This window comes from Dromiciops gliroides, chromosome 1, assembly GCF_019393635.1.
Source record: "Dromiciops gliroides isolate mDroGli1 chromosome 1, mDroGli1.pri, whole genome shotgun sequence".
Classification (NCBI taxonomy): domain Eukaryota; kingdom Metazoa; phylum Chordata; class Mammalia; order Microbiotheria; family Microbiotheriidae; genus Dromiciops; species Dromiciops gliroides.
The window spans coordinates 706,456,811-706,469,508 of NC_057861.1; the positions used below are offsets into that span (position 1 = coordinate 706,456,811).

Consider the following 12,698-nt stretch of genomic DNA (forward strand, 5'->3'; position numbering starts at 1 on the left):
CAGACCCTTCCCAGCACTCACATCCCACGATCCTGAGAACTCCCTCTTTAAGGTCCACAAGGGTTGAGTAACCAAGTACTACTCTGGCTAGGTCATAGAAAGAGCATTGGTTTTGAACATAAGTCTTGGCCTCCACTCTGTGCTTCATGACTTAGGGTTCATGGAATCAGCTCAGAGGTCATCTCGTCCAACTTCCTCCTTTCACAGATGGAGAAACTGAGGCTCTTAAAGTTTACATGAATTGCCCCAGAGTCACACAGATAGTGGAGAGATGACCCAGAGTTCAAGCCCAAGTCCTGTTACTCCAAGTTTGACAACCTTTCTGTTTCACTATTCAGGCTCCAAGCTCATTTCACCTCACCGGGGCTCAGTTTCCTTTTCTGTCAAATTAGTAGATTGAACTAGATCATTACCAAGAACCCAATCCTATTCTAGGTTCTATGCTCAACTTGCCCAAGGTTGGGAGGGAGCTCACTATACTCACACCCTCCTTAAGCATCTGCACAGTTTTCTTTCATTGGACACCACACAGAACCTCTCTTGTGACAGGGTTGTCTTACCCCTCCAAATCCCACTCTGATGCCTCGTCAAGGGGTTGGCTTCTTGAAGGCTGTACTAATGGCCTTTGGCAGGTGCTACCATGCCAGGACACCAGGAATAGCCCAGTCATAGACAGTGTCTGCTCTCTGAGAACCAGCCTGGCTCAGTCAGAGTGGCTTAGCATCAGCAGGGTGGCTGCTTCCTGATGGGGTATTCTTTGTGATCTGCAGCTGAGAGAGCATCCATTTAAGCCATGGTATGGAGAAAGAATGCTGACTTGAATCAGAAGACCTGGGTTCGAATCCCATCTCCTCTTTTGGCAAGTTCCTTAAGTTCCCTAAGCCTCAGTTTCCTTGTCTGTCTAATGGGGGGGGGGAGTTGGACTAGATGGCTTCTGAGGTCTCTTCCAGCTGTAGATCATAGATCATATGATTCTGTCTCTTCTTACACTCTCTTCCCCTCCCTTCTTCTCTTTCTTTCTCTTGGCTTTCTTTCACACGTGTATATGTGCTTGTGTACATGTGTATATACATGTACACACTGCAGACAAAACATACACCCCCCCCCCAAAGAAATGGTGGATAGTAGGAAAATGGAAGACCCTTGGAGAAAAGAGAAGCAGACCCAGGTCGTAGTCGTAAACCTGTGTCACCTTGGACAAGTCACTTATTCCTTCTTCCTTGGGCCTCATTCTCCTTTGTCAAATAAAAAAGCTAGACCAGACGATTTCTAAAGTCTCATCCAATACTAACACCCCATGAGTCTGTGATTTTCCTGCCGCCTCTCTAGTCCCGTGTTCTCCCTGGCCCCAAGCCCAAGTGGACACATGTATTCAGCCTCGTCAAACACACCCTTTAACTTAAGTGGAAATTTTCTTTCTGTGGATTTCTGTCTGTGTGTACTTATATAGGAATGCTGGTATATCTGAAACTTCTCCCCGGAGAGGAGTGTTTGATTATAACACATGTATGCTTATTCTCACAGCCCCCATCATCTAAAATTATAACTCTAAAAAATATAAAAATGAAAATAAATAAATAAAAATAAAATTATAACACTGACTCCTTAGAACCGCAAAAGCAGTCCCCAAATAGTTCCTCTCCTTCCACACCCCCCCAATACTTCGCTGCTTCTCTTGACTCCCCCTCCCATCCCTCACCTCCAATCTCATACATTCCTTCCTGCTTTTCTTTCTCAGGCCCTGTAGAGGGCAATGAGAAGGTTGTGGGGAGAGAGCTATAAGTGGGTGGTGGTGGCAGCAGGGGAAGGTGGAGACTGAGAGGAAGGAAGGATGAGGTTAGGGAGGTGAGACAATAAAGTGTTCAAGTGAGGAAAAGGGGGAGGCAGAAGGGGAGATCAGGCTTTGGGGATACAAGGGAACGGTGCTGAACCAGAGAATGTCAGTGGGCCAAGGAACAGAGTCAAGGAACAAGCATTTAGCAAGTGGCTACAAGGTGGCAGGTGCCAAGATCATGGGATACAAAGAATCTTAGACATCCTGTCACTCCAACCCCCTCATTGTACAGATGACAAAACCAAATGAGCTTGAATGATTTGCCCAAAGGTACATGGGGAATTGAGTTACAAAAGCAGAACCCAATTCTCCTGACTCCCAGCCCCACGAAGGGCAGAGGAGCTACTTGAGTCTTTCTTCTCAGAATAACTATGACAGATGTTGTTCATGCAGAGTTGACTAGAAATCGGAGTGGGGGGCGGCAGCTAGGTGGTGCAGTGGATAGAGCACTGGCCCTGAAGTTGGGAAGAGCTGAGTTCAATCTCACCTCAGACACTTACTAGCTGTGTGACCCTGGGCAAGTCACTTACTCTTGATCTCCTCAAACATCTAAGGCCTTCTCCAGTTGTCCCGATGTATGTCTTGCCGCTGGACCAAATGACTCTAGAGGAGAGAGGGAGGCTGGTGACTTTACACAGCCCTTCCTCACTTAAATTAAATTCACTGCAAGTCATAGCATCTGTCCTGGTCTTTTCTGAGAACAAAGGACAAACAACAAGAAATCAGGATCTCAGCCTTGATGCTGTCGCTAACTTACTGTGCAGCTTTGGACAAATTTCTTCCCCTCTCTGGGCCAGTTTCCATGTCTGTAAAATGAGATGTTTGGATCATATCAGGGGTTTTCAACCTTTTTTGTATTGTGGGCCCCTTTGTCACTTTACTAAAGTCTATGGGACCCTCTATGTTTTTAAATGCATAAAATACATAGGATTTTAGTTAATTTGGGTATTTATAATAGTCAAAGGGCCTATGAAGGAAGATGCTATCTTCATCCAGAGAAAGAACTGATAGATAGAAGTGTGTAGTGATTTTACATATACACATATTTGGTAGCCATCTCTAGGGAGAGGGAAGGGAAGGGAAGAAAAAAAGGAAAGTTACATGATCATTTTTCACATATTAAAAAGGCAGAGCAAGTTGTACATAATTTGCAGTTTCATGTTCAATCATCTTTTTTCTATTCTAATATGTTACAGAAAGGATTATTTTATTTCTTAAGTTCAGAATAAAATAAAAATTTAAAAATACAAAAAAATTATATAGGATCGAAAAGGAAACCAATTACATTGAAATAATTATCAATGTATTTTCTTAAAGTTCATGGATTCCAGTTTAAGAACCCCTGGGTTAGATGATCTCTAAAGTCCCTTCTAGCTCTGGCATTCCAGAAATCTATAAGTAAGCTGGCTTGAACATATAACAAATACCCACTGACCCTGGGGTGTTGGAATGGGGAGGGGTTGGTGGGGGGATGTTCAGAGGCCCTTCCTTCCAAATGGGAAATAAGAGTCTGTGACGGAGGAAGATCAACAAAGGGAGAACCCCTTTGTCCCATTTTCTCACTCTTCTTTCCTTCCCTCCCCCCTCCATTCCATTTGAACCCTGACTGGTGGGCTGATCCAGGCAATCTTTGCAGCCAAATAGCAAAAGTTGGTAGATATTAGGAAGGAGAAGGTGTCCAATTGGTAGCTTCTGAATTCAGAGCAGGGCATGATCAATCTCACTCTGTGCCCTCCCATGGCTTCCAGTGTCCTTCTTCTCCACTCTGCCCCCAGGCCTCACCAAGCCCACCTCCCCTTTGCAGCCTTCTGTGATTCAGAAGGGACCTGATGAGTTGCTATTTACTCACTTCTGAATACAGTGCCTATGTACAGATCTTTTAGTACAAGGACATGAGGACTTAGAATGAGTATACACTTCCAAAGACATGTTTGCTGGGCACTTCTCTGTGTGTCTGTGTTACTCTTGTTCATCTGGGACTCAGCCTGTGTAATTTCTAGGGCTCAACTTAGGGCCAACACCTCCATGTATCCTTGCCCAACTGACTGAGCTCTCCATCATCTCAGATGGAGCCTTTTCTGGCCTCCTTCCTGGAGTCCTTTATCTGGATTTCTGAAAGGATCAACAGCTCATTATAGGATTATAGCTTCAGAGCTGGAAGAGATTTTAGAGACTTTTAGTAAAACCCTCTCATTTTACTAAGGTTCAGACATGACTTATGCAAGGTCATGCAGGGAAGTAGCAGAGGAGGAATTCAAACTCAGGCCCTCAGATTCCCAATCCAGCATTCTTTCCCCCGCAGTGTTGTATTCTGATGGAATGTAACTTTTCCTCTTTATATCTCCAGTGCTGAGTAATAAATTCATATTGAATTAAACTTATCTTGTACAACACTCACCACAGGTGCCCTTAGCTTTGATGATAATGGTACGTATTCTCCTACTAAAGGAACAACGACCTATGGTGTGAAAGGAGGCTCCAACATCAAGGATGGGCAACACTGAACCATCCACACACTTTTTGCCTAGTTATCCTTATGATTCTCGGTATATGGTTGCAGGTCAGCTGGCCAGGGTTAGGCCAATGGTTAGGGTTCAATCTGTGTTCAGATTTAGATTTCAGTCTATAAATAGTATTAGTGAGAGGCAATCTGTGGCTGGGAATTGGGAACAGTCTTTGGCCAGGGTATGCTAGTAATTTATTTTTTCTTTTTTGCGGGGCAATGAGGGTTAAGTGACTTGCCCAGGGTCACACAGCTAGTAAGTGTTAAGTGTCTGAGGCCGGATTTGAACTCAGGTACTCCTGAATCCAGGGCCAGTGCTCTATCCACTGCGCCATCTAGCTGCCCCCACATTTTCCCTTCTTGTACATAGAATACTGTGATAGACTTTGTCCAATGCCTAGCTAAAATCATGATGCAATATATCAATGGCATTCTCTAATCTACCTGTCTTGTAACCTAGTCCAAAAAATGAGTTGAGTTGAGCATACCTTATCCCTAGGAAACCTATGCTGACTCCTAAGGATCGCTGCTTTCTTTTCTAAGTGATTCTCTGATTAATGTGGCTAGGAACAGGAAACAGTCGGTGTTTCTGACCCACATTTTTCCAGCCCTTTGAACCGTGCCTGATGTGGTTGGCAATGGAGAGTTGTGTAGGTTTCGAGCAAGAGAGTAATGTTCTGTTTTCGCCTTGCAGCTCCAGCCAGAGCAGCTAGACTGTGGAGCTGCCCACCTCCAACATCCACTGTCCATTTTGCAGCCTCTCAAGGCCACGCCGGTGTTTCGCTACCAAGGGCTAACTTCTGTGGCTGTGGCCAGTGTCAACAACTACACCGTTGTGTTCCTGGGAACAGCCAATGGGAGGCTACTCAAGGTAATACAGTTGGTTAGCCCTTGGTGGGTGGGGTTGGGTTGAGAGCCTCAATCCCTGTGAAGGTAGATACATACAGCCACCAGCTCTCCAGGGGCAGGAGCTTACTTGGCTTTGCCCCTGGAATGAGCCATTGGTTGAGTCTCATCTTGATTGTTATTCAAGCTCTACCTCATGAATTTTCTGCCACAAAAGATCCATCTGAGGCAGGTCCTAACAAATCATCATCGGGACACAGAGATGGAAAATTAGATCCCTGAAGTTGGAAAGAAACCCAAATTGTTTCATTGTCTGACCCCAACTCACAGAATCATGTTGTAGAAAGTCAGAGCTGGATGGGACCCAGCCTCCTCTAGTCCTTGGAATCAGAGGATTTGGGTTCACTTCTGCCACTTTACTATCTGTATGACCTTGGACAAGTCACTCAACCTCTGTGGGCCTCAGTTTTTCTCATTCATAAAATGAGACCAGACAGCCCTTGATGTCCCTTCTAGCTTTAAATCTTGGATAAGATGATCTCATTTCATGAATGAAGAACAAACTGAAGCTGAAAGGAAGGAGGTGATCTGCCCAAGTCAGAGAGGGAATGAACCTAGGATTTAAATCTGCATTTTTTTTGTTTTTATTTTGTTTTTGTGGGGCAATGGGGGTTAAGTGACTTGCCCAGGGTCACACAGCTAGTAAGTGTCAAGTGTCTGAGGTCAGATTTGAACTCAAGTCCTTCTGACTCCAGGGCCGGCACTCTATCCACTGCACCACCTAGCTGCCCCTAAATCTGCATTTTCTGATTAGAATCCAAGGCTCTTTCCCTCAATACCCTACTGCCCCTCTCCTTCTAGAATCCTGAGGCCCAAGAGCTGCGGCCAGGGAGGGTCTTGTGGTGTGGGCCTTTCCAGACTGCACTCCATGGATGCCAGTCCCTTGCGACTCATTAATAATGGAGTTCAGTTCAGCAAGTATTTATTAAGCATCTGCTGTGTCAGGCACTGTGCTGGGTGCAGGGATAAAGAGGCAGAATAAAAGAAGCCTGTTCCCAAAGAGCTTACATTATACAGGGGGATGCCTTACACCCCTGCTAAATAGTCTGTAGCCTTTGGAGGTTCATCCTGATTGATATCATTGATTGGTACAAAATTGGGATCATTTGCCGCCCGCTCCCTCTTTTCCCAGGCTCTCTCAGAACTCTTTGACGTCATCTGCTTACTCACTCTTCCTTTCTCCGGGTCTCTGACAGAGTTGACCTTTCTGCTTGCTGAGACCAGCCCCATCTCCCCCCAATTTCTCCAGTAGATTGAATCCTCAGTCATACTCTTTCTCTCCCCTGTCTGAATCTGTGCCTGTGTCTGTCTGTATGTCTCTCTTTATCTCTCATTCATTCAGATACAACAACACACACACACACACACACACACACACACACATCCTCAACCTCTCCCTTTCTACTGGCATGTCTTCAGACATACCTAAGGCTCTTCCATCTTTAAAAATGTTAACTACCATCCCTTCAAGCCAAAGGATATCTCTCCTCCTTTCTCAGCTAAACTCCTGGAAAAGGCTATTTACACTTTCTCTCCTCTCATTTCTCAAATCTTTGCCCTCTGCCACCCAGTCTCATCATTCACCTGAAGCTGCTTTCTCCAGAATTACCAGTCATCTCTTCATTACAAATCTGTTAGACTTTTCCCAGTCTTCATTCTCAACTTACCTGTTGCATTTGAGGCTGTGCCCTCCCCCTCCCCCTTCCTGGACACTTGCTCTTCTCTGGCTTTTCGAGATAAGACTTTCTGCTGGTCCTTCTCCCACCTTTGCTCCCTCCCCACTGACATCTCCTCATCCATACGTGCCCTGTAACTGGATGTGTTCCCAAGGTTCCATCCTAGCTCCCTTCTCCTTTTACTTTCTATTGGTAACCTCATTACCTTTCATGGGTTTAACCATAATCCATACACACACACACACACACACACACACACACTCCTTCCAATTTCAGTCTCTTTCCTGAACTTCAATCCCCCCTCCCCAAATACTCATTATCCATTTCAATCCGGACGTACTACCATTACTTCAAACTCAACATGTCCAAAGTCGACCTCATTATCCTCCCCCCCCCCCCCCCCCCCGTCTCCCTCCTATTCTGAAATTCCCTATTTCTGCTGAAAGCATCGCCCTCCTTTCCATCTTCCAGGTTTGTAGCCTTGGCACATTATCCTTGACCTCTCACCCTCCCTTGCCCCACACATCCAATCACTTGCCAAATCTTGCCCTTTCTGTCTTGACAGCCTCTCTCGGATCCAAGCCTCTCCCTTTACGCACATAGCTACCACCTTAGCGCAAGCCCTCATCACCTCTCACCTAGATTATTGCAGCAGCCCCTTAATTGGTCTGCCTCGAGTCTTTCATCACTCTAGTCTGTCCTCCACACAGCTGCCAAAGTAATTTTCTGCCCATGTGACTCCCCTACTCCAGCACTAGTGGCTTCCCATTCACTCTAGAATAAAACAGAAACCCCTCTATATAGCTTTTAAAGCCCTCCAAGCCTGGCTCCAGCCCATCTTTCCAGTCTTGTTGGATAGTACTCCCACTCCCATACTAACTAGCTGTCCTCTCCACTCTTCATACACCTCCTCTCTTCATTTATCCCAGCCCCCCTTTCCACACTTTCATCCTGGCTGTCCCACTACTTGTAAGGTACCCCCCCACACACACACCTCTGCCTCCTAGAATCTTTCTCTTCCTTGCTGACAAAGCTCAATCACCATCTTCTTCTTTTTTTTTCTTTTTTTTTTTAGTGAGGCAATTGGGGTTAAGTGACTTGCCCAGGGTCACACAGTTAGTAAGTGTTAAGTGTCTGAGGCCGGATTTGAACTCAGGTACTCCTGACTCCAGGGCCTGTGTTCTATACACTGCGCCACCTAGCTGCCCCCAGTCACCATCTTCTACAAAAACCTTTCCCGATCCCCCTTGAATGCTGGTGCTGTGCATTTAATTACTTTGTATTTATTTCTCCTTGTTCACATTATTCTTATCCTGTATATAGTTCTGTGACTATTTCTCCTCCATTAGAATTTACCAGTGCCTAGTATATAACAGGGGCTTAATAAAGGCTTGTTGATTGATTGACTGATGGACGGATGGATGGCTATCTCTGATCACATCCTGCTCCAAACCATAGCTCACATGCAGTGATTTCCGACACTTGTCGGTGCTGAGCATTAATCACAATTTAAGGTCTCTGAGCTGCCCGCCCAGACCAGGGAGCATGGCTAATACAGGAGTTCATCAGTTAGAAATCTGATTGTATGGCATTTGATTAGTAGCAGGGCCTCGCCAGTAAATTCTGGCCTTGATTGGATCAGTTTTGAAAAGCCCATTGAAGTGAAAGGCCCACTCCTATTTCCCTCCTTTCCCTCCCCACCCCCTCAGCCTTTTTCCTCCTCAGAGAGAAAGACAGAGAGAGAGAGAGAGAGAGAGAGAGAGAGAGAGAGAGAGAGAGAGAGAGAGAGAGAGAGAGAGAGTCGATCCACCTGTGGACTGGTCATCCTGGTAGCCAAGACCTGGCAGGGGCAGGGGCGAGAGTGGAAGGATTGGCAGATCCCATCGGATCTCCATAGCTCTCCATCCAGAGTCTTCCCGATGGCAGGCCCAGGGGATAGAGCACTGGATTGGAGTCAGGAAGACCCAAAATTTGCATACTTATAGCTCAGCGACCCTGCTCAAATCACATAATGTCCCAGCCTCAGTTTCTTCATCTGTAAAATGTGGGTGTGTTAGCACTTCTTTCATAGAGTTGTGAGGATCAAATGAGATTATATATGTATACGCATATATTCGTTATACATATACATATATAGTGCGAATTATTATTATTATTATCATGATACATCGTCAACTTCCTTTTTTTGTTTCCAAGGTTTTGATTTGTTTTGCACCTTAGAAACTCTAAGGTCTAGAGCTGGAAGGGACTTTGGAAGTCATTTAGACCAACTCTCTCATTTTTTTCTTAGTTGAGGAAACTGAAGACCTTGGGAGGAGCCCAAGGTCACACAGATATTAGGTTGCAAAGGTACGGTTTTGAACCCAGGTCCTCAGCCTGGGAAGCCAGTGTTCTTCCCACTGTAGCATTCTAGGCAGCCAGCTTGACCTCAGTCCCAGGTGGTCACATTCCTGGAGGCAGTGGTAGCCCATAATGTGGTCTCAGGAATTGAAATGCTGGGAAGAGAGAAGAGTGAATCCAATAACCCACCCCCTCCCCCCATCTCCCTCCCTGCCTGTCTGCCTGTGCCATTGAAGGAGATGGGGGAATCCAGAACCCAAAGTCTTTCCCCACCGTTGCCTGGCCAAGGGTCTTAAGTAGAGGAATGGGCCAAGCCTGGGCTGTGTGGAAGCCTTCGAAGCTTGGCAGGGGACAGACTGTGAGGCAGGGTAGGGACTGGCCCCTCAAACCCCTCTACACCTTTCTGCAGGATTAACAGCTCCACAGCCATTATCCTATCAGGGAAAATCAGCCTCATCTGCAGAACCTCCATTAGAGACATGCAGCCCGGGATAATTGACTCAGATGCTGCTAATCTAATTCATCCACAGATGTCTAACCAGAAGCCCTTGTACCTTGGGGGTTTCGAGTTAACCAAGGATACAGGAGGCTCCCTGTAGGTCATAACTCAGGGACCTGTCCAGGCAGAGATGGCACCTGGACACGAGTGGGAGTTTGACTGGCTTCCAAGAGGAGGAGGAGAGAAGATGTCATCTGGTGTCTGTAGGGGAGTAGGGAGAAAGTGGGGTTGGGTCTCCAAGGGAGTCTGGTGCTGAAAGCAGGCCCTGGGAAATCCCCTGGAGGAAGCCGGATGGGTTATGGCAGAGCCCTGGGGCAGATGCTTCTCTGGCCTGCCCCAGTCCTTGCTGCAGAGAACACACTCCCATTTCCCCAGCCTGCACTTGGCCAGGATTTTGTTCCCCAAGCTGCTGCTCCCTCTCTGACTCTTACCTCATTCTCTGGCCCACTGCAGGAGCGAGTGCCAGGGACGTGGCTGACACTGTCTTGGCTGGCGTGCAGAAGGGACTAGGGGGGCTCCCCTTTTACTCTGCTAGTGACAGGGAAGGAGCTTTGATCTGGGGGTTGCGTGGGACTGATTGGTGGGGAGGGCAGGGAGGGGGCCTGGAAACGACCCGTTTGTTTGTTTCTTTGAAGATAACACAAACACATTTCATCAGAGTTGTCTGGGCACCCGGGGTGGAGGGGACGGCAGGCCTTGGAACAGGAGAGGCAACTCGACTCAACCACCCTCCCAAATCTCAAGGTCTCTCCTTTGTTAGCTGGTCAGCTGGGGGAGTCTGGCTGGCTGTCAGGAGCTGCATGGGACAGTAGAGGAAAGAACACTGGGCCTCTGGCCTAGCTGGACTCTCTGTTCCTCCTACTCTCTGGGTCTGTAATCCAAACCCTGTGTCTCGTCCCAGATGTCTTACTCATCCATACTCAATGATGGAGGGGACCAAGGCCCTTTCCTCATCTGCTGCAATCAAGTCCCCCAGTATTCTGTACTTTCTTGGACTGTGCTTTGTCCCATGCCTTGTATAACAAGGCAGCCCTTCACCAACTGCAGAACCCAGTTCTGCAGAAGGAGGAAAGTGGCAGCCTTGCCCTGCTCAGACACACTTGGAGAACTGTGCCATCCCATTTTAGACAGGACAGCTGGAACATGCCCAGCGGGGCTGCCCACCAGCACGGCTAAGGGATTCAAAAATTGGTTAAAAGAGCTGGTAGTGGGGGGGGAGCTAGGTGCCGCAGTAAATAAAACACCGGCCCTGGATTCAGGAGGACCTGAGTTCAAATGTGGTTTCAGACACTTGACATTTACTAGCTGTGTGACCCTGGGCAAGTTACTTAACCCTCATTGCCTTGTGCCCCCCCCCCAAAAAAGAGAGAGAGCTGGTAATGTCTAGTGTGAGGAGATTTAGGGATGTGGGTATCCTGATAAATGTTTAAGAATAGCTGGGGGGGGGGGCGGGGAGGGACAAATCCATGATACACTCTTTTTTTTTTTTTTTTTTTTTGCAGGGCAATGAGGGTTAAGTGACTTGCCCAGGGTCACACAGCTAGTTAAATGTCAGGTGTTTGAGGTCGGATTTTGAACTCAGGTACTCCTAAATCCAGGGCCGGTGCTTTATCCACTATGCCACCTAGCTGCTCCCATGATACACTCTTAAATCTAATCAGCATTTTTAGCATTTACCCATTTCTGAGGCCCAAGTACTCCCAGTAAAAATTTAACGATTGGCTCTTACCAGCTGATAAAAACTGGCCCTGGTATGTCTCTACTCTTGAGGAGAACCTGAAGGTTGTCTTCAAATATTTGGCGGTCATAGTGCAGATAAGGTATTTTATCTATCTATCTATCTATCTATCTATCTATCTATCTATCTATCTATCTATTTATTTTTTGCAGGGCAATGAAGGTTAAGTGACTTGCCCAGGGTCACACAGCTAGTTAAGTGTCAAGTGTCTGAGGCCAGATTTGAACTCAGGTCCTCCTGAATCCAGGGCCGGTGCTTTATCCACTGTGCCACCTAGCTGCCCCAACACCCTGATTTTACAAATAATGCCCAGAATAGTAAAGGGACTTAGCCAGGAGGTGGTGAATAGCTGTTGTGATTCAAACCCACTTCCTCTGACTCCAAACTCATTGTTTTGTTTCTTCCTTTACATTATATCTTCTATTTGAAGAGATGATAGAAATGAGCTACCCTGGCTGATGCTGCATTTCTCCTCTTGGGGAGGGCTGCTAATGAAGATAAAATAGTGACAACTTGCTGAGGATGGTCCAGAGGGGATCCATCCCATAGGCCTCAATGACCTCCGAGGGTCTATGGATGACCTCCTGAGCCTCATTGGATGGGTAGGATTTGGATAAGGCAGAGGAAATGGGAGGACTTTCCAGGCACAAGGGATGCTGATGATGTCAGAGGTGAAAGTAAGTATGGTGCATTCTGGGGACAGCTGTTATAGGCAAGCTAGAAGTTTCTTTCGCCTTCCTGGTCAGAGAAATGATGTCCTAATGATGGTAAATGCCAAAGCCTTCATAAGATGTCATGTTTCTCCACTTTGGAAAACATGTATTTTTTCCCCTTCTGTTCTCTCTGAGGAGGTTACTCCTCACCAAAATCACCCTAATAGCTCTTCAGTCCTAACCCTACTTTATGGGCAGATTTCCAGTTACCAAAATTACCCTAATTGCCTTGGGCTCCCCATTCTACTTTCTTGGCAGATTAACTTGAACAATACCATGCACATCATGAGCAGGAAGTCTATCACGGTGGCTTATGGGGAAGCGGTGCACCACGTCATGCAGTTTGATCCCTCAGATCCCAGCTACCTTTACGTGATGACCTCCCACCAGGTAAGAAACCTCCCCAACCTTGCCCCTCCCTAGGGGCTCCATCCCCACCATGGGTTGGTGAAATGTCTCAGGGATGAATCTTCCCAACTGGAAGGGCAG

The 12,698-nt window shown here is 46.8% G+C and overlaps 1 protein-coding gene across 1 annotated transcript in view; it reads left to right on the forward strand.

The window, feature by feature from the left end:
- The window catches only part of PLXND1 (plexin D1), a 208,600-nt gene that overhangs the window by 47,520 nt on the left and 148,382 nt on the right, over positions 1 to 12,698 (forward strand). Inside the window, exons 2-3 of the mRNA XM_043976535.1 lie at positions 5,032 to 5,208; positions 12,468 to 12,599. Coding sequence (XP_043832470.1) covers positions 5,032 to 5,208; positions 12,468 to 12,599 — 309 coding nt within the window. The remainder of the gene's footprint in view (positions 1 to 5,031; positions 5,209 to 12,467; positions 12,600 to 12,698) is intronic.